Source organism: Empidonax traillii, unplaced genomic scaffold (assembly GCF_003031625.1).
Source record: "Empidonax traillii isolate 1590-97213 ecotype Southwest subspecies unplaced genomic scaffold, ASM303162v1 scaffold2:size4533513, whole genome shotgun sequence".
Lineage (NCBI taxonomy): Eukaryota > Metazoa > Chordata > Aves > Passeriformes > Tyrannidae > Empidonax > Empidonax traillii.
The window spans coordinates 3419070-3440019 of record NW_020955195.1 but is presented as its reverse complement, the minus strand read 5'-3'; the positions used below and the strand labels follow the sequence as shown (position 1 = coordinate 3440019).

General features: G+C 38.7%; 1 protein-coding gene across 6 annotated transcripts in view; it reads left to right on the top strand.

The window, feature by feature from the left end:
• The window catches only part of HOOK3 (hook microtubule tethering protein 3), an 83991-nt gene that overhangs the window by 12454 nt on the left and 50587 nt on the right, over nt 1-20950 (top strand). For 5 of the 6 annotated variants that reach the window (XM_027899365.1, XM_027899207.1, XM_027899126.1 and 2 more), the window contains exons 2-4: nt 346-431; nt 9701-9773; nt 18526-18576. In XM_027899365.1, coding sequence (XP_027755166.1) covers nt 346-431; nt 9701-9773; nt 18526-18576 — 210 coding nt within the window. Of the gene's footprint in view, nt 1-345; nt 432-9700; nt 9774-16220; nt 16315-18525; nt 18577-20950 lie in introns of those variants that run through there. The other variant, XM_027899453.1, reaches the window with a different exon arrangement.

Genomic DNA, 20950 nt, shown 5'->3' with positions numbered 1-20950 from the left:
TTAAAAACTGAGTTTCTTATGTTGTTTGAGAGAGTGGGGTTTTTTGAATGTAAGCTCTGGAAGTACTTGCACGGTCCAGTGACTTCTCAAAGCAGAAAATGTGGTGGAAAATTAGCCTTTTGGAGAATGTACTACTGTATTTATAGCAAAATTTATTGTGAAAACAAGGATGCTAAGCCCTTTTCTTTGATTGCTATTAAATCTAAAGCTTTTAAACCTAACATGTACACTAAGTGTATGGGGTTTAATCTGTTCTGTTTGCTACTTGGTAGCATTTTTTTTTAAACTTTTGAAAGTTCCTTGACATTGAAGTAAAAGAATATAACCTTTTCCTTTCTACCGCAGATCCAGACGTTTAACGTTGAGGCACCATGCCAGACCGTGGAAGATTTAACGAGTGGGGTTGTGATGGCCCAGGTTCTTCAAAAAATGTAAGGAATTTCTTACTTAATGAACTAGATATTGTCATTTGTACATTTTTCTGTATTTACATGTGTTTTAGTTCAGTCTTGGCTGGTATTCCGTGAGGATGTGGCTTTTCCTATGCTTAGATGGTCCTTTGAACTGGAACATGACTAATATGATTCTTTTTCTCTGTAGTTTTCAGGTAACCATCTTAAAGGAAAAAGAAAAGGGGTTTTTTTAGGGAGGTGTTTTATTCAAGATGAACTTAGTGAAAAGTAAGTTGGATTAACTTACAGATTCACACTTAGAGTTGACACAGTGCAAGGTAAGGTAACTGGCCCTGATCATTGCTTGAAATTACAGTCAGTGATGTTAGAATTAGTTTCATGCAATAGAACTTCTGTGACAAACTGAATGCAACTGTGAGTTTAGTGGTGTGCAGTTGGAAGTACTTGTCCTTCAGTTTGTTTCCACTGCCTCTTGTCTGTTCACTGGACACCACTGAGATTATGTGAGGGTATAAAGAGGGAGCCATCAGGCTATTTATACACAGGATTGGTAGGATCCCACTGAGCCTTCTCTTCTTGAGGCTAAACAAGCAGAACAGCTCACTCAGTCTCACCTTGTATGACAGATACTGCAGTCTGTTAATCACCTTAATTGCCCTTTGCTGAACTTCCTTGTATGTCCAGGTCTCTCTCGTACTGGAGAACCCAGGATGCAGCACTTCAGATGTAGTTTTACCAGACCTGAGTAGTGCCTCCCTTGGCCTGCTGCCAGTGATCTTCCCAACATAGCCCAGGTTGTGGTTGGCTTTCTTTGCTACAGGGGCACGTTGCTGGAGTGTGTTAAGCTTGGTTTCTACCCAGCTTCTTGCCTGCAAAGCTGTTTTCCAGACAGTTGGCCCCCAGCATATACTGGTGTATGGTGTTTATTTGCACGTACCTTTGTGAAATGTGGAAAGTTCCTGTCAGCCTGTTTTTCCAGCTCGTCACGCTCCTCCTAAATGGCAGCACAACTATCAGGTGTATCAAACACTCCTTCCATTTTTATCTTATATGAAAAATTTCCCTCTGTTCCATCACCTAAGCCCCTATTAAAAACATTTAATAGTCTTGGCCACTTGGGTGTGTTGCTAATGGCCTGGGCTCCAGATGGATTTCATGCTTCTGCTCATAAACCTTTGAGCCTGGCATTTCAGCCATTTTTCAGCCCACCTTGCTGTCTACTTACCCAAGTCACGATTCATCAGTTTGTGCAGGATGATGTTATCCTTCTCAGGCAATCTGTAGCAGGAATATATAACACTTTCACTTATCTTGGTCTGCTTGGTCATCCTGGCCCATAATCTCTCAGCTGGCTCCTATCCATCCGAAGAGAGAGCTCATGCATTCCCACTGCTCTCTCCCATGAAGGGCATCTCCCTTGTCACTGCCTTCTCACCTTGTTCTTCCTAAAGAGCCCGTATGCATTCCTTGTCACGTGAGCCATCCTACCAAGTCCTCATGATCCCAGTGAGACTGTGGCCTTGCATGCAGAGCTCTGTTTCTTCCTGTTTGTTCTCTATGCTGAGTGCATCAGGGCACAAGCACTCCACTTATGCATCCAGTCTTGCTGAGTCTCAAGAATGCAGCTTTCCCTGGAGAGTTTTCCTGTAGGCCTTTCCTTATTTATGTGCATATGCTTGGGGTGATCCCTTTTCATCCAGCCCTGTTTTGTTTACTGTGAGGTATCTCTTGTTCACATTGTCCCACATCCTTTTTTTTTTTTCAAGAGAGTGCACTATTTTGTCACTACATGTTCCTTTCTCTGTTTTTCCTTCTACAAAACTGGTCTAACCAGGTAGGCCAGCCTGTTGGTGAAGATGCATTTGCCCACCACAGTCAGGCGGATCCCATCTCTTCAAAGCAGTCCTTGACTCTCAGAAGGGTTCATTGGCCACTGAAACTAAAACCTTGTTGCCAACACCGGTTCACAGCTGGTTGTTGACCTGCAGGATCTGTCTGTTCCTCAGAACCCTCTCACTAACAGATGCAGCTGGTTTGAACACCAGTTGAGCCTTTGCCATATCTTCCAAAGCCACGTAATCACACTGTGCTTTCCAGGTTTCCCTAGCTGTGCAGCTTGTGCCAAGGTGGAAGAGCAGGAAGAGTAATTGTGTAAGGGCTGGACAAACTTTGGCAGTCTTTCAACAATGCCAGGAATTCAAACCCTTAGCAAGCAGCAACCCTTCTTAGATGGTGTTAGTTGGGAGATGAGGGTCCTCCATCTGTGCAAACACTTGCTGCTCCCCTCTTGCTTTGCAGCGTGGCTCAGGTTTAGTGAGCACGGATGGTCTGTTTGACAGAGCTCCTGGCACCATAACTGCTGTGAGGACACTGAATCTGTTCCGTAGGTTCAGACCCTCAGGAGCAGGAGCCTTGCCTCTAGTGAGAGAAGGAGCTGCCAGTTCACAGGAAGAATGAAAGGGGCACAAGAGGAAATCTCCATGTAGTCAAATATTTCAACGCAACACATTTTTGCATGTGGTTCTGAGATGCTGTTTTCAACTGATGAAGTGACGTTTCAAAACCAGATGTAAAATACAAATATTGTGTTCCTGTAGCATGATTTTAAAATATTTCCTGTAGCAACTGCTGTGCTATCACAAATACAGAAATTCTTTACTTTGTCCAGTTTATACAGTAAAGATCACCTAAAAAATTTATATTTCTTTCTTTATGCCTTAGGTAATAATTTGAACCTATCAAAGCTAGTGTTTGACTATCTTACTTTCTGATAGTTGTGCTTCAGATTTAATATTTTGCATACTTGTGTAATGGATCCACAGATTCTCATGCGGCCATTTAGCAACAAAATTGCTAAATCTTGAGTTCATTCTTGTTGAGATAAACTTCGGAGAGCAGCAGCAATCTGATCTTGGATTGTACAACAGGAATCACAAAATATGCTGAGTTGGAAGGGATCCACAGGGATCATCGAGTCCAACTTCTGGCCCAAGAGGACACACCAAGAGTCACACCATGTGCCTAAGAAATGCTTCTTGAACTCTGTTCGAGCTTGATGTTGTGACCACTGCCCTGGGAGCCTGTTCAGTGCCCCACCACTCTCTGGGGGAAGAACCTTCTTCTAATATCCAACCTAAACCTCCCCTGGCACAACTTCAGGCCATTTCCTCGGGTCCTGTCACTGGTCACCCCAGAGCAGAGATCAGTGCTGGCCCCTCCTCTTACCTTCACAAGGAATTTGTAACTGCAGTGAGGTCTCCCCTCAGTCTCCTCTTCTCCAGCTGAACAGACCAAGTGCCCTCAGCTGTTCCTCATACGTCTTCAAATCAAGGCCCTTCATGGCCCTCCTTTGGACACTCTCTAACAGCTTCAGATCCTTCTTATATTGCAGTGCCCAAATTGCACACAATATTGCAGGTGAGGCCACCCCAGGGCAGAGCAGAGCAGGACAATCCCCTCCCTGGCCCGGCTGGTGATGCTTTGCCTGTGTCCCCCAGGACAGGGTGGGCCCTCCTGGCTGCCAGGGCACTGCTGACTCACATTCAACCTGCCATCCACCAGGACCCCCAGAGCCCTTTCTGTGGCACTGCTCTCCAGCACCTCATTCCCCAGTCTGTCTGTTAACATATGAACAGTCTTCGGGGGAAAGTATTATTGCTGCCTCTTTTTTTTTTTTTTTTTTTTTTTAAACAGCAAAACAGAAGATAAACAGTGTATAATAACAAGTGTAGCAGAAGATTGGTCTAATTGATTTTTGAAGTAGAGTTGCAGAATAGCCACACACTGTCCATTTCCCTGGACATGAGAGATTGGTCAAATACAGGGGTCAGCATTTGTATAGCTGAATAGAAAATTGATCAGGACCATGTTGACAAAGCCATTTTAAGTATTCTTTCTTGAAAACAAAAACAAATTCAACCCTACCAAGGAAATCTTCTTACTCCTTTTAACAGATACCACAGGAACAATATTTAGTTGGGAATCAGGGAATGTTCAACAATTTGAAGCAAGTCTAGAGCAGGCTTTTGCAGTCAACCCTTCTTTTTATATAAGCGGCACTGGCAGGTACAGAAATATGTAAGAGCAAGACTTAAGGTTATTTGGAAAAGTCAAGCAAGGACATTAAATAGCAAAGAACAAGCACAGCCTGAAAGCACCAGGTCACTTCAGACATGTCATTTGCAGTGAAAACTTGAACGTTTGTCTTCAACATGAAAATCTCTCAAAAAGTTAATCTTCAAAGGGCAAGTTTATTGTCCTGACTGCGGATACAAAACTTAAATGCTGTTACTCGTATTCCATTGAGAAGAGTAAAGTAGTATTTTTGTAATTCACATTCCTTGAAAACTGTGTGTTTCTCACTATAACTGCTTCTTGTTAGAGTCTCTTTATCAATATGTGTTCTTTGAGCCTACTAGTACTAAGAGGTTAATTAGGCAAAGGCTGAAATAGCAGATTAATATATCCAGTGAGAATTAAAAAAAAAAAAATATTATGATTGGAAAAAATATTGTCAGTGAAGAAATCAAATAAAGCGAGGCAGAGCAGTGATGAAAATTTAAAGATATTGGGGTAGTCCAATGATATTTCCATTTATATATTTCCATAGGAGAGTGAGGATAGCATTTGTTCTGGAAAACCTAAAAGTTTGAAATTGAACTATATTTTTTTTTTTTTTTTTAACCTCTACACTAATAAGAAGAGTTCACTGGTGCTTATGAGGACAGGAGATAGTTTATGATGAGAAACAGTTTTTGAGAGATCCCTAGTTTGGAGAATTTGTTGCTTTAGACATAGACAAAATTTGCACGACAAAGAAGTGCAGGATTTATTGTAAGTAAAATTAAAAAGGAGGAACACTAAGTATTCATCAGCTGTTAAAAAATTGCTGTGTCTTGTGCCAAGTGTTTGGAAGGGGCCAAAAGCTTCTTCCATTGTTCTGAATTCTTTTGTACATCGTTTTCAGTATTTTTTGCATTCAAGGCAGCAACCCCTTTGTAGGTAAGGGCCAATCAATCACAACAAATGTAGCAGAATTCTTCATATCAGAACTGCTGGAAGAAGGGAAGAAAAGGTTCCAGAGGAAATTACTAACACCTTCAGAAGCTTTTCACTTCCGGTGTCGTGTGTGGTCGAAAATGGCAGACGTGTGTTCTATGTGACTAAGGATGAGCATTTTGCTTACAGTCTCAGTTGTTAATAAAGTTATTGGTAAATCCCTTAGGGACACTTTCTTTCTTTGTAGCATAAAACCTTTGTCTTCAAATGTCAGGTTAAAGCACCGTTGAATGAAATTCTCCGGTGCTAACTAGATTGTCTTGGAGGAGGAAAATCAGCCTAAGCTTTAGCTTACTTTTTTTTTTGTTTTATTCTGTAATATTCACTGTTTGTTTTCGGATGTGAAGCTTATTGGTCCTGACTAGCAGTGGTATGAGATACAGTAAGATAAGATGCCTGTACATAATCAGTGTTGATGGTTATTTTACAGAGTGTTGTTGTATTCCAGGAGAAAGATTGGAAGCAAAAGGAAATGTTTAAACTGTCTATGAGTAGAGTGTTTGCCTAAAATCATGTAGCTTATGCTGGTAGAAGTGCCATATCTTGCTTCTGAGTTGCCTCTGTATTTTCTGTCCTTTTTTTTTTTTTTTTTTAACCTTCTCTGTTGTTACTTTTTTTTACTGTCCACTGGTATCCCTGGAACAGCATAATTTCCTGGTTTTTACTATGTTTTAAAATTTTCCTTTCATCTCACTCCGGAGGCTGTTTAGTACCAGGTGTCCCTCTTGTTTTGATTCTTCCTTCCTGTGTTGTACTGGCCTTGGTAGGTGTAAGAGATGGTATGTATTTTCATTTGTCATCTGTGCATCGTGCCCCTCTTAATGAATTATTCATTTGATACATTATACATTGCAGTGCACTGTGTGTGTTTTGACACACGCAGAATGCAAAAGCCATGCTGATGTATATTGCTGGGGGAGGGAATTTTTTGTAAACAGACTTTTCTTGAAGCAGTTTACTGTACCACTGTCAAAATGAGTAATAATCATGAGTTATACTACATGCTCTGTGGGTTGGTTTTCTTCAGAAGAGTATTTCTGTCTCTTGGCATCTGTGATATGGAGAGATGACTGCTTAAATAAAGGAAAATTTGCATACAAAATAAGATGGAGATGGTATAAATGAGCACTGCTGAAAACATCACATGAAGTGATAGAGCATTAACAACAGTGCTCTGAAGAAAAGTCCCAATTATCTGCAGTGCTATTGAGATACTAGGCAGCAATCAACTGATACACAAATACCTTTCTAAACCTGAAAAGTTATCGAGTGCAAGAGATGGTCTAAGTTTGGATCTAGGCCCAGGAACTTACTGAATTCAAGATACTTGGTTCATGAACAGGTCATCTCCTGGTAATGATGATGTTCCATCCTCTGCCTTTGTTTAGTGCAGCGATTCTTGAAAATGAGATGGCAGGTTTAGCTGCTCAGTTCTCAGCCACACATTTTTGTATTTCCTTAGGTGATGCTTTTTCAAACACCATAGGAATGACACTGTTGTTTTCTAGTGACACAGACTAAGGCAGTTAAAAAACTCTGAGGATGATTGAATCCTAATTCCCAGAAATTTAGCAGAGAAAGACTTGTTTGCAGCAAGGACTGTGAATGACCTAACATCTGGAAGCTCCTTTTAAAAAGTATATGTAGAAATCCTTGTGGAATAGTTTTTATTTCAGATTTGATTTCCAACAGTTTGATATATAGAGAAGGCATTTCTGTTGGTATTAATCATGAACTTTAATTGGACTTCTGAAGACAGAAATGAAATTATAAGGACATTTGATTTATTTTAAGGAAAGGATGATCATTTTGTATTTCTTGGTGTTGATATCCAACCTGTTGCTTATGTGCTTATTCCTGGCAAAGTGGTTTCCAGTATGCAACTAATTATTGTATAACCTGTCTGCAGGTTCTCTAAGGGCAGTTGTTGGTACTATTTTGACCACTGTTACATGAAGATGATTTCTAATGGGTTACCTGTGAGCTGCTGGACCCTTGGATGCTTCCATGAGATTTGTGTACATAAAAGTAAAAAACCAAACAGGATCTGTGGAAGAGGACTGCCACACCGAGCTTAGATTTAATTCTCAAGGACCTTCCTTATACATGTCTGATGACATATGTAAAGGTTTAGGTAACCTATGACTTCTATCAAGACTGTAAAAGATGGTTGCTGATCCATGTGTTATATTTACAGTAGTAATTGAGAAAAGCTGCTAATTTTCTTTTTCTGAGGCTTTCTGAGTGGAGTGAGTTGGACCTAACCCTGAAATCTTGTTACTCTTCCTCAGCTGATTCTGTTATTGACACCCTTATTGTTGCGAATTTGATATGCAATATCAGCTGTCCAGTTGGCCCAAATACAATTTTCCTTGTGAGATATTATTTATGCTTAGCCATGTTGCTTCTTAGAGTCATTATTTACCATGAAAATGGTGAGTCAGTTTTCATGGCACTGCGGTCTTGAAGTAGCTGAGGATGTTAGTGACCAAGTGCAACCTTTGAAATTATAAGACACAATCCTTAAGAAAGTCTTGTTGATCTCTTTTGCTGGTGAAGCACATGCAATCAGTCATACCTGATTTCTCAGCCACGTAAACATTTTTGTAGTTTTGAGTCTGTTGGAAAGCTGGGCTTACTTGTGTGTTGGCAATTCCCAGAAGACCCATTTATTTGAGAGATACTGGAGTGCTTTTTGAATATCTCACCTAAAATGATGCTTGAACTAGCGTGTTTTTTCATTACTGTCCAGATGATTTTGTTGTGATTGAGAGGAAGTTAGGCAAATGAAGACTTTTAGTTGAGACTTTTTACAAGGAGAGATGTTGTTTCATGTGAAAACTGAATGTGAGCCTTCTTCATATGTTGTAGATCTTACATGTCTTTGAATCAATTTTATTCTTAGCTTTGTCTTCTCATGGCAGAGAGGCCATTGGAAGGTATTTGAAAACATGTATTTCAAAACCAGATGAAACTCTGGATAAGACATTGCTTTTTCTATTTCATAGTTTAAGATTCTGTCCCTTGTGCTAGAACGGGTGGAATGGAAGCAATTTGGACTCATCAGTTTAACTAGTAATTAAAGCTGTTCTTCCAGATGTATATTTGAGGATACCATGTCAAAGGAAAGGAAATATGTTGTAATCTTCTCCAGTGTCTGTAACAAAATGTGTAAAAATAGCAATGGGAATGTATCAGTTAGAGAGAAACATTGCTGTTTGTGATCTTTCTCCATTGCTGTGTGCTGTAAATGTAGAACTGCTTGCAGACCTTGGTGCATCGTAAAGACATTGTGGGAAAGATGGAATGCAGGAGACGCTGTGCATCAGGTACAAAGCGTGGCTGCAAAGTCTGTGCCCTAATAAGGTGCTGATGTAATTGCTGGTTTACAGTATATGTGATATAAATGTTGTTTCACTCTCCAAGCATGTTCAGAGTTTTTTTAAACATTTACCAGGAGGTCTCATGGCACCTTAACCCTAAAAAAAAGAAGCTCAATCTAGTACCCTTCTATCTTCAGAGGGTACAGTGGTAAATCTAATAGTACACAGTGGAAAATGCAGCAGCATAGGTCCAGAAAAGACAACACTTAGTGTGGGAGTGTAACCTGGCCTACCATGCTGACTCTTAAGAGCCTTATGCTAATAAAAAAAAAAAAATTAGAAAAGATGGGCTTTTTTTTTCCACTCTGACTGTATTAACTTTGTATGTTGGATGAAATATGACCCATTCCTTATATTATATTGACCTACTCTTTTAACTCTTCTCACTGTTCAAAGACAGCATATGTATTGTTCAGTCTCAATCTTTTCATTTAAAAGTTGAGCAGTTGTAAGCAGTGTACAGCAGGAGGGATCCATAATGTGTGGAAAAGTATGTATTTTTAACACTTTCCAGGCATGCAAGTATTGCTCCAGCACCAGAGGAGAAATTAGAGGCAGGATTTATGGAGGAAAAACTGTCAACATTACGTTCCAGGCACAGCAGCTTCGTCAAAAGCATTAATTGCTCACGGCGCACAGATGAAGCTGCGCCATCAACAAGGGTGCAAGGCCTTAGGAAAATGAGCAGTAACAGGATTCTGAGCTACTGCACTCAGGCAGTGTGTCAGACAGAAGAGGTAGTCATTTAAACGACCTCAAGCCTGAGATCAGGGCTTAATGACTAAGGTGTACTCACAGTTTCTCTAACCTGTTTTTAATGAATACTCTATGTTCTTTGTGTTTCAGAGACCCAGCTTACTTCGACGAAAATTGGCTGAACAGAATCAAAACAGAAGTAGGAGATAATTGGAGGCTAAAGGTATTTGAATTACTTTGCTTGTCTCTGAATCTGTATTTCAGTTCTTAGTACAATATTGTGTCTAAATACTAGTGTATTTCTGGATTTGGACCTTGCTTTATAATGTGTAATTTTGAATTTTCAACTGTTTTAATTACACTTATTTGGTTTTATATTTCTTATGTTGTTACAGTCCTGCACAGTTTAGCAAATAAAAGACATTTTGGACTTGTAAATAGCTTTCAATGATTTAAAAGGAAAATATTAAAACAAATTTTGGGCATCAGTTACCTCTCTTGTTTTTCAAATATTGAATGAAAGTTGTTTTTTTTTTTATGCACAGTGTGAAAGTAGCTTTAAAAAAAGGAGCTCCAAGAGGTAGCTGAATAAAAAGAGGAGCATAATAAGTAATATATTTAAAGAAAAATGGCAGTGTGTCTTCCTTTTACTTTGTCATTGCTGCAGAACTGCTGAGCTTTAGGAGAGGAAGTTGTGGGCTTTTTGTGTTTCTACTCAGCATGGTTTTCCACCACAGTCTATTTGTGTCATTTGGCATTCTAGTACTTTCTCTGCAGACCTTAAGGCAATAGAATTTACAGTTCTATGGCTGAGGAACACTTTGCTTTAGAACCTGAAGAACATAGTTTTACATGCAGATGTCAGTGTTGTTTCTGAGTAGTTTTGTTCAGAGAATGTTCTATGCACCTTTCTAAATTTCCACTTTTAGCCTGACTAATGGGGAAAACGGAGCTATGGTTTGACTGCTAGTTCATGTTTCCTGTGTTACAGCCACCAAAAACCATTCTGAGCATCTCAGGAACGGCTGCAACTGTGAAATGCTCTAGTACTTACAGCCTTGTCAACATCACTGGCTGAATTGCCTGAGACAAAGATGGAGCACACTGCTGCTGTGTATGTTTTGAGTTGGCCAGCAGACCTGTCAGCGTGGTCTCTGCTGTCTGGCCAGCTATGTGCAAGTCTGGAATGCTTTAGAATGTTTTGTCTAGTAGGGCTGCCAGCAAAAATGTGGGTACATTGATGAGGATATATTGACTGACTGGTGAATAAAAGACATGATCCCTAAAAAAGCTTTAAAACTCTTTTGAGTTCTGCTGCATGTAGAGCATTTAAAGTTTATTTAAACGAACTTTCCAAAAAAGTGTGTAGAAGTGCGAGTGAGCAGCTGGATACAAGATTTTACTTTTCTGTAAAATATTTCTTTTTTTTTTTTTTTTTTTTCTCTAAGTATTAATTTTCTAAGTATTTCATATTGAAGTCTTGGCTGTTAAATGTGGGGAACAACAAATTGAGAACTGTTTGTTATAATAGCATTTCAACTGATTGAAAGCAGAGCAGCAGCTTCTGTAGCTGTCATATGGAGCTTGAGGAATAAATATTTTTTCATGTCTCCCACCAATTTGGCAGATGCAAGGCTTAGCAGGTGTGAAAAAAAAAAAAAAAAGCTGAGCAATCTAGTAACTTCCTTATGTGACTGACATTGGAAAAACATCAGGTCAAATTTCAGTTTCTTTCTGATGTCATTCCATCTTGTTTTTCATGTATCTATGTAAACAAGAACTAAAGACTGATTATTTTTTTGTTTAAAAAAGAAGTATAATCCAGTTTTTTGTATAGCACGTCCCTTTTCATGGAGAATACTGAAAGACATAAGTGTGATACTTTAACTCTTGTTTTTTTAACCAGAAAAATAATCCTATACTTTGCCAACTGTTCTTCTTTACATGTGAGTAAACATTATTAGTAAATGTCTATCAGCCAATCAGTCATTTATAGTCTGGCTTGTGGGAACACTTCAGTCTGTGCATTTCTATTCATAGAATCATTTAGGCTGGAAAAGACTTTCAAGATCATCAAGTCCAACTGTTAACTCAGCACTGCCAAGTCCACCACTAAACCATGTCCCCAAGTGGCCCGTCTACACATCTTCTAAATACCTCCAGGCTCCACCACTTGCTTGGGCAGCCTCTTCCAATGCTGGATAACCTTTTTGGTGAAGAATTTTTTCCAAGTATCCAGCGTAAACTTCCCGTGGTACAACCTGAGGCCATTTCCCCTTGGCCTGTCTCTTGCTAACTGGGAGAAGACTGACCCCCCACCTCACTGCAGCCTTCTTTTAGGCATGGGTTTGTTACTAGATTTAACGCACAGACAGCATACTCGAACGACTCCATGTTGTAGATGTCCTTTCATGTTTTAAGAAGTGCCGTGAGAAATGGTAACTGGATTACCTCACTGCCTCACAAGTCGTGATAATGACTGCATTATATTCTTGTTGCTGAGCATAGTCACTCTTTGCCTCTGATACCATATGGTATAATAGTTACCACGTGTACAAGCTCTCAGTATTATGAGCCACGTGAAGGAACCAGTCTGGTAGGGAGACATACATAAAAAAATCCAAAATGTAACATACAGGTAGTTCTGCTTTGTGAAACTGTGATTAAGAGGGTGTGGCAGAGGTAAGTGTAGGCCGGATACAGCCCTCCTCATCATGTTGATAGAAGTACTCAGAAAATGATAGAATCACAGACTATTGAGCTTGGAAAAGACATTTAAGATTGGGTCCAATGTCAACCTAGCACCACTACCATGTTGACCATTACACTGTGTCCCCAAATGCCATATCTGCATGTTTTTTGAACACTTCCAGGGATGGTGACTTCACCACTTGACTGGGCTGTCTGTTCCAATGCTCTACAACACTTTTTCCATGAAAGTTTTTTCCTAATATTTATTCCAAAACTCCTCTGGTGCAACCTGAGGCCATTTCCTCCCGTCCTGTCACTTGTTACCTGGGAGAAGGTAATGAGTGATGTGATTGTTAATTTTAAATTGTGTGTTGTCCTGTATGGAGAATAATAAGAATAGATGGCTCAGCTTTCATTACTTTTTTCTGTTTAGCAGTTCATTTCCTGATAACTGCAATAAGGCAGTCATTAAAAATATTTTTCCTGTTGCTGTACCAGTTTAAAAGAAATGGATCAATTCACAAGAATCTTTTTGTGTCCTGGGTTTTGGGTTTCAGGGCAAGTTACCAGACTTGAGAGATTGAGAAACACACAAGATAAAAAAAGGGAAATGTTAGAACTCAGGAGACTTGCAAAGTAGGAACCATTCAGCAAGCATTCTAGTTTTTTCAGCTGACCAGTCTACTGTGTTTAGGAGAGAAACATGTTGTTACTTCTTCAGGGTTGTATACACAGAACAGTTTGTGCCTTCCTTTGGGCAACAAAGAAGCTTACTTCTCATCTGCAATTTTATGATGGTTTAAAAAAACCCAAAAACAACCAAGGCAAAACCATTATCTCTTTCATTATGTACAACTGAACACCTTAATACAGTCAGAGTTTAAATTGTGTTCAACCTAGCATTTCATGCTGAATAAGATATCTTGAACATAAAACCTTTGTTGAAAATGGAAGACAGCATAGAAAGGAATTCTGTTGCCAAAGTTTTCCACTAATGAAATTCCTTAATCAGAGTACAAATTACTGATTTGATACACACATGTCAGTTCTAGCAATTACAGAATAAACTGTTGACCATCTGAGGGGTGGACTAAAATTGTCACCCCTTTTTTCCTTCCCTTTCCATTCAGTGTGGGAGGTTTAGGAAAGGAAAGAAATATATTGTTCGCTTGATTTTTGACTTCTGGACTTTTTGTGTTGGCATTCAGACTACAGCATTGGTTTAAAGTACAATTTTATTGATGTATATAGTAGCAAGCTGTGTTTGTTCCAGTACTGAATAGCACACTCAAACAGCAGGAACCACTAGACTTTTTGCAGCTAGTACAGTTTGAGTGATACCTGTTTGGTGTTATGTTGCAAAACAGGGTAGCCAATGAATGCTGCCATCTAAGTAAACAAACATGATTTTAGAGAATTAATTTTGACTCCCTGCAGTAGTACAGTTGTGTTTTCTCTGAATTCCTCTACAGTACAAGCTGGCTTGACTGGTGGAGTAGCAGAAGCTAGTTTTCAGTGTTCAGTATCATTTTGCTACAACTTCCTTGTTCTTTTGCAGGGTAAGGAGCACTTATTCATCAGCATCCTCTTAAAGCGTTTTTATCTGTTAAAGGGTGGAAGCCTGTCATGTGAATGTGTTTTTTTCTGCAAGCAAGAAGCAGAGATCATAGGTGTATTGTAAGCCAGCATTCATTTCTGTCACAAAGATAATTAGCAACTGAAATCATGCAGCAACTGATATGTTCTCTTTTGATATACCCTGAATTCCTAAGTCAACATCATCTCCAAATATAAGTTGCATGTGGGACTGCTGTCTATGTTCAGATCCACATTTAATTTTTCTTTCCTTGTCATTAACTCAAGGAAGTGGCTGTTTATGTTCTTTTGGGGATTTTCTTTCTGTAGAAGACAGTCTGAAGGGGGATAGCCCCCCAAAGCTAATGGGGTATAGTCTTTCTCTGGGTTCCATCTACAATCAGTGATGAGACACGCTGCTGCAAAATGCAGCAGACACTAATGTGTGTGGTGGGAGCGATGCAAACATGCCTGCACACACTCCCTCCCCTCTTTTGTGTTTGTACCCCCCCCACACACACACACACCACCTACCCCTCCTTCCCCCTCACCCACTCCCCTTTTAAATACAGATGGGAAGAATGCACCTTAATGAGATATCTGAATTCTCTAAATGCTTGAAGAGTGTGCCATGGCAACACTTCCAGAGGTTATTCAGGATCTGAAATAAACAGAGATAAGTCAATTCACACAGGGTCTTCAGCACAAAACAGCATTTCAGTCATACATGATATAAAAATAATACAAAATTGGGGACTGACTGTTATAATGTTGGAGCAAAAACTAAAGGTTAGATAACCCTTTTCCCTTTTTGTCAACAGTCACAAACTTTAAGGGCGTTTTCTGCTGTCCACTTCATCAGGCTTTCCCCTTGTTACTCAACTAAATTCTTAAAGAGAGGAGTCTAGGCAGACTACCCTAAGAGACCTGAGCTTGGAAACAGTGAGTAAATTGTAACTAAATAAATAGAGATTTCATATGACAGGTGAGAGGAAAAGAAAAATAGGAGGAAGAAAGACCAAACATTGGGTTCTATGGTGTTGCCAGATTGGATCATCTCTGCATTCATTCCAGTTAGTTTATCGGGTTAATGCTGTGTACTAAGGGTCAGTCTCACACTCAAAGCTCTGTGCTACTGTACTATAGCCAGGTGGCTATTACCTGAGAGGGTAATGATAACTTAACTTGGAGAACACCCACACAGCTCTGCTGAGGATACTTAAGTGTTCTAAAAAAGATTGAGAACATGCAGGTTGCCTTTCTGGATGCATTAGCTCCTGGCCTTTGTAAAAGGAGATCAGAGAAATAAACCGGAAAGGGCAGATGGAAAAGAGATTGAAAATGGATAGAGATTTGTCTAGAAATACCTAATGGTCCATCTACTGTGAGCTGCAACAGCTTCTGAGCATAGTTATGACTTTTTTTTTACCCCGGTAGGTTTCATGTGTTTTCCAACAGAGGTATGGATGCAGGGAATGGATGTTAAAAGGGATTGGGAGGGGATGTGTGTGCTTTGTACAGAAAAGGAGGAAGTCACATTGCTGATGCAAGCAAATAGGCATGCCATGTGGTCATGGGCTGATGTCCAAAGGATGATACAGTCATGGCTGATATTTGAAATTCTAACTGTTGTGTTCTGTCATTACATAATTTAATGATCTTCATTAGATAGAGTTAGGTTTTACTCATGTGCTTAAGAAAGAGAAAAATAATTCTGAGCAACCATCACCTGCTGTAGTTTGGACTTCTGATCCAGTTGGTTGTCTTTACCACTTTCTCAGGCTGTTCATGTTAATTCAGCTGCTTAAAGTCTGCCTTCCTTGTGCTATGACCTCATAAATGTTAGTGGAGCTACTGAGTTGAATCTCAAAATACAGAACATTTGTGGTAGTTTCTCTGTGATGATTCTCTCTCTGCTGGTGGCAGTAGAACCATCTAAGTATATTCACTGCAAATGAGTAAAAAAAAAAGTCAAGAGCCCTCTGAGTAATACTGAAAATCATTATTAAGTCAGTCTGTGAAGATGCTGCTTTACCCTCACAGTTGTCTGATTGTGTGCCAGATACAAAGATGGTACAGTTAATTCTTGAAAGCAAGTTACCCTTGCACAGTTGATTGACAATGGAATAAAATAGGATTGCAAAACCAATGTTTCTTTTTCAGTTTGTCTTCTTTTTCCAAGGATTCTGCCCTATATGATAGTTTTTGTGACAGATTTTGATCAATATTGGTTTTGTTCCAGTATTTCAACTCTAAGCTTTATGAAGGTTATATGGAGGAAGATGACTCTTTGTGTTTAAGGACTTTTAATTCAAAAATGCTTACAAGGAAAGGGGAAATGAAGTATTTCATAGGAGGATACTTTCCATTTTGTTTCTCATTTTTTTTTGGGATTATGTTCAAGTTCAAGGTTCCTCACAATGCTCTCATCTATAAACTGGACTTAAATTCTGCAACATGGCCTTTGGTTTCTGTGGCTCTTTCTGCAGCAGACTCAGGTAAATTACAAACTGGAAGATTTTAACGAATCAAGTTTGAAAATGATGTTCCAATCAGTGCAGCATTCTTTGTGGTGATTTGACATGAAAATAAAATTTCTTAATTTCTTGTAATTCTTAAATCTGTTGCAGACTTTGATTATGATTTTGTGTCAGCTTTGAGTGGTGGTGGTGGTTGCTTTTGGGCATATAGCTAAGAGATAGTTGTAACTCTTACAGAAACATGCTGTGTAGGGCAGATAAAGTGTGTGTTCCAGAGTAGAAGATGTAAACTAATTATTATGCTGTTATGGGAGGGACAGTAAACGTCGTTATATACTTACTATAAAGTAGCATCTCCAGTTCTTGTTCTAGGTTGTCAGGGTATTTGATGTGTCACTTTTCAAGTCCAAATGAATTATTGTTTCTTGTGTGACTTAAAATTCAGTGATTTGGGGACAAAAATGTTCTTACATCTTAATAAGGGATCAGTTTCTGGCATTTCTTTCCGAAGGGGAGTGGATTAATAGGAGTAAGGTAATCAGATTGTTATCACTGTGGATCTCATGGCAAAAGTCTTTTAGTGTGTGTGTGTAGCCTGTTCCTCTCTTAAGTTTGGATTTTGCTTTCATCACCTCATTTTGTCTGTTGACTATGTCGAAGTGTTGAGTTTGTCCCTGGATTTCAGTATCATATTCCCTAACTACTCTTCATCATATCATTTGAAAGGTAAATGGCTTCTGTCAGTGGACAGAATCTTCTAAGTGGCTATTTCTGGAATGCAATCAAGAGTCTAAAAGTTATTGTGGGCTTCAAAGGCAATTGGAACTTGAGAGGTTTTGCTCTCCCTTCATTATAGTTTCAGTTTGCTGCTGTGGCTACTGCAGTCAGCAACAGAACTTTGTGAATCCTGTTTCAATCACTTTCAGTCTCTGCAGGTCCTGTTTAGACTTCATGGAGTCACAGGGTCATTTAGGCTGCAAAAGATCCTTATATCATAGAATCAAACCATAAACCCAGCCCTACCAAGGCCACCAGTAAACCACTGGTAGTAGATAAGGTCTCAGTGCACCATATCTATACACCTCTTTCACACCTCTTTGTGAGGTGTAAAATACCACCACACCTCTGGGGTGGTCACTCAGTCACTTCCCTGGGCAGCCTGTTCCAATGCTTGATAACTCTTTTCGGTGAATGTACTCTTCCTAATACCCAATCTGTACCTTTCCTGGCGCAATTTGACAACCTCCCTGGCTATAACCTCCTTGCAAGTAGTTGCAGGGAGTGATAAAGTCACCCCTAAGCTTCCTTTTCTCCAAGCTAAACAACCCCGGGAAACAGTGCACTGCTACTATTATATGGATTCTTTGCCTAAATACTTGGACATAAATTGGTAGTAATCTGTTGCAGTTACTTTCTGCAAAGATTCCTTTTTTTTTTTTTTTTTAGGTCTAAATTTCACTTACGAGACCCACTGGGCATTCTTATGATTTTAAACGCACCCTTTATTCTCAGAGACTTGATGCAAATGGGTTTTTGGAAAGGGAGCAGTACTCAGTACTGGGGAAATGTGGCATAGATTCTGTACAGCAGGAGACACTTAACTGGTCCTGTTGGTTATGCAAGTGAACAGAAGCTACCTTTGTATAGCAGTGAAGTCATCACTGAGAAATGTGAATTTTGCCTTGATACTGTAAGACAGACATTCAATTGTAAGAACAGAGAGGGGGGTGGGGAGGGAATGACAGGAATAAAAGTGAAAGAACTAAGAGGAATAGTTATTGAGAAAGATAAAAATTTAAACTTGCATTGGTTGAGAATAAAGGAGAATATCGAGCAATAGCTGGTTTTGGTTTGGAAGAAGAGATTTACCTATGCAGAGAGTAGTTTACTAGAACACTTCGGAGAAGAAAGGGGCAAAAGAATGCTTCAATTTCTGGATACAAAGATAATCCTAAAATAAACAAGTACTCAAAAAAAATTTGTGCTTTAAGATCTGATCTAAAGCCTATCCAAGACAATGTGATCTTTTTCATAAATAGAAATGGGTTCTGTCAATTAATAAAGATTTGTGATCTTGTCTGGAAGTCTGATCATAAGGGACTATTGCATAAATTTCATGATTGTGTAATTATATGCTTCCTTTGTGTGATTCCGCTGTGATTACCTACTTTAAGATCATTTATCTGTAATCCCCTGTATTTATTGTATTTCCTCCTTCTTGTCAAATAGGTAAGCAACCTGAAGAAAATTTTGAAAGGCATACTGGATTACAATCATGAGGTAAGAATGATTTTAAGTAATTACATCTACATGTCTTTTTAGTTACTTATTTAAGTTAGACTGTTGAATATAAATTGTATTCTACAGATTAAGTACTGATGTTTTCTTGGCATAGATAGTGATTCATGGCCTATTTCCCAGTCTTAGCCTTCTCTAAAACTTCTCAGAGGTCCCAGGGGAGCCTGATGTGCAAATTCTGTCATACAAACAGTAAATGGCTTTACCAAGTATGTTCTGATCATGGACTTCGACAGTACCTGTGTTTGACTTTTTCCCCTCCTCCTCTTCAGTTAAAGTCTGCTTTTTCCCTCTCTTTTCCTGTAAGGAGAGGGAGTAAAGCATTTCTGACCTCTCCCCACATTAAGGTTTTATATGAAATATTTTAATTCTGGAATATTGGAGTCACCCCTTGGCATTTTCTTTTATTCTGAGTGAACTCAGAAATTAACCACTACAGAGGAGACAGAATAGAGTATTTTTTTCAGTGGTGAATCCTCAGCTGAAATATGCTTTCAGTTTCAGTGATGTTTTGAGACAAACTGATCTGTACAGGCTGCAGCACAAAATCTATGCTTGTCTGAAAATATTAGCTTCTCATAAATACTTCAGAGATTGATTTATTTGTTAGTAAGATGAAGTCTTTCAGGAAAAAAACCAAATTATACTTATGAGCTTATATTCAGTAAATGGCTAGATGTCCATGTTGAAATAAATGTTGAAAATCGATGGTTAAGCAAGCTGGTCATAACTGGAAATACTAAAAAGAAACGTCGGGGATTTGTTATGGAAAATTAATATTACTGAGATAAAGTGATGCAACCTTCTTTTTGGCTGGTTAGTATTTATGATGATTAAGTCTCTGGTGTGAAAACTTTGCTACCAGGCAAGTTCTGAGCTGTTTCAGGCTGATTAACTGCTGCAAAGGTAATGCACAATTATAAGTCTGACTGGATTTTGGTTTAGTTTCTTTTTTTTTGTCTTCTGAGGGAGTCAGTGCTGGTGGTGATAGTGGAGATGACAGGATTCTGCTATGAATTCTGCTTGTGTTTTCCTCAATTTGATTCCTTCTCCTAGAGCCACCATGTACTAAAATATATATGTGATTTCATGTGGATTTTGCCTGATGTAGCTAAAAGACTTTAAAAAACGTGTATGCTGATGTTTTCCATCCTGAAGAATTTAGAAATTTGTATCGTGTTCAGGAGGACAGTCTTTCGATAGCTGTGTTACATGACTGTCTTTATCAATTATAGTATGGAAGAACAAGAAGCCAGAGTTAACTATCTATAGCTTGCATGCTTTGCTATGCCCTCTAATCTTGCTGCAGAATTCTAGTCCTCTGGAACCGATTTTTTTTTTTTCGTAAAGGTATTTATTTATTTTTGAAAGGCATTTTGTAACATTTTGAGAAAGGGTTAAATGTTCTTTTTCACCTCAAAATAGTTACTACAGAGTCTATCCTCCATTTTTATATTTCTTTCAGTTTTTTTTTTTTTTTTGTTTGGTTTGGTTTTTAATTTATTTTATTTCAAAAATAAATATGTTTATTTCAAAATACCCTATTCACCCCTTCACATCCTTGGGTTCCTCATAATGTCTGCCAATATACCTCTTCCCTTCAGCATTCTTCAACAGCAGTTTTATTGTCAGTAACTATGAAGCCACTGTAGTATTGTTAACTTAAATCCAGCATTATATTTGAAATAAATTCAGAAACTACAGATGAATATATAAATACATATCAGATTTGCATAATTCAAAAAAGTCTGGATTTTACTGTGTTATTGCAGTCTATATACAATGGTAATATTTTCCATTGTGACTGGTGCATTCCCAAAATTCTTATGACCTAAAGGAGGTCTTTTCCAACAGGAGTGAATCTGGGTCCTTTAAAGTGTCCAGTCATTTTTAGTAGTGTTGAAGCTAATTCTTTGAGAAAACTGCTTAAAAAAACCCTACAGTTCCGCAATGCAAAAAGCACCATACATAACAAGAAAAACTCGACCACAACACTTCCACAAAGCCCAACTCTAGAAAACTTCTGAACACCTTGTTTTCTTTGTGTTCTTCATACGCATTACATACTTTTCCCAAATACCTTTGTTTTTTCAAGTATTGCACATAAAGAGCAAGCAGCAAATGACTGATTCCCTCTTTAGTCATTGTTTCCTTATTGCACCCTGTTTAAGAAGTTAATTTCTTTTTATCTGCAATTAATGTGTCATAGATGTGTTTTAATTCCAGATTTCATATTCATATTTTCAAGCCTATCTTCAATAAAGAGCAATTTAACAGAATTGTTTAATTCTATCTACTGACAATCATTAATGTAGGTCCTTAATGATAAATCAGGTAACACTAATTGTGAGTCACA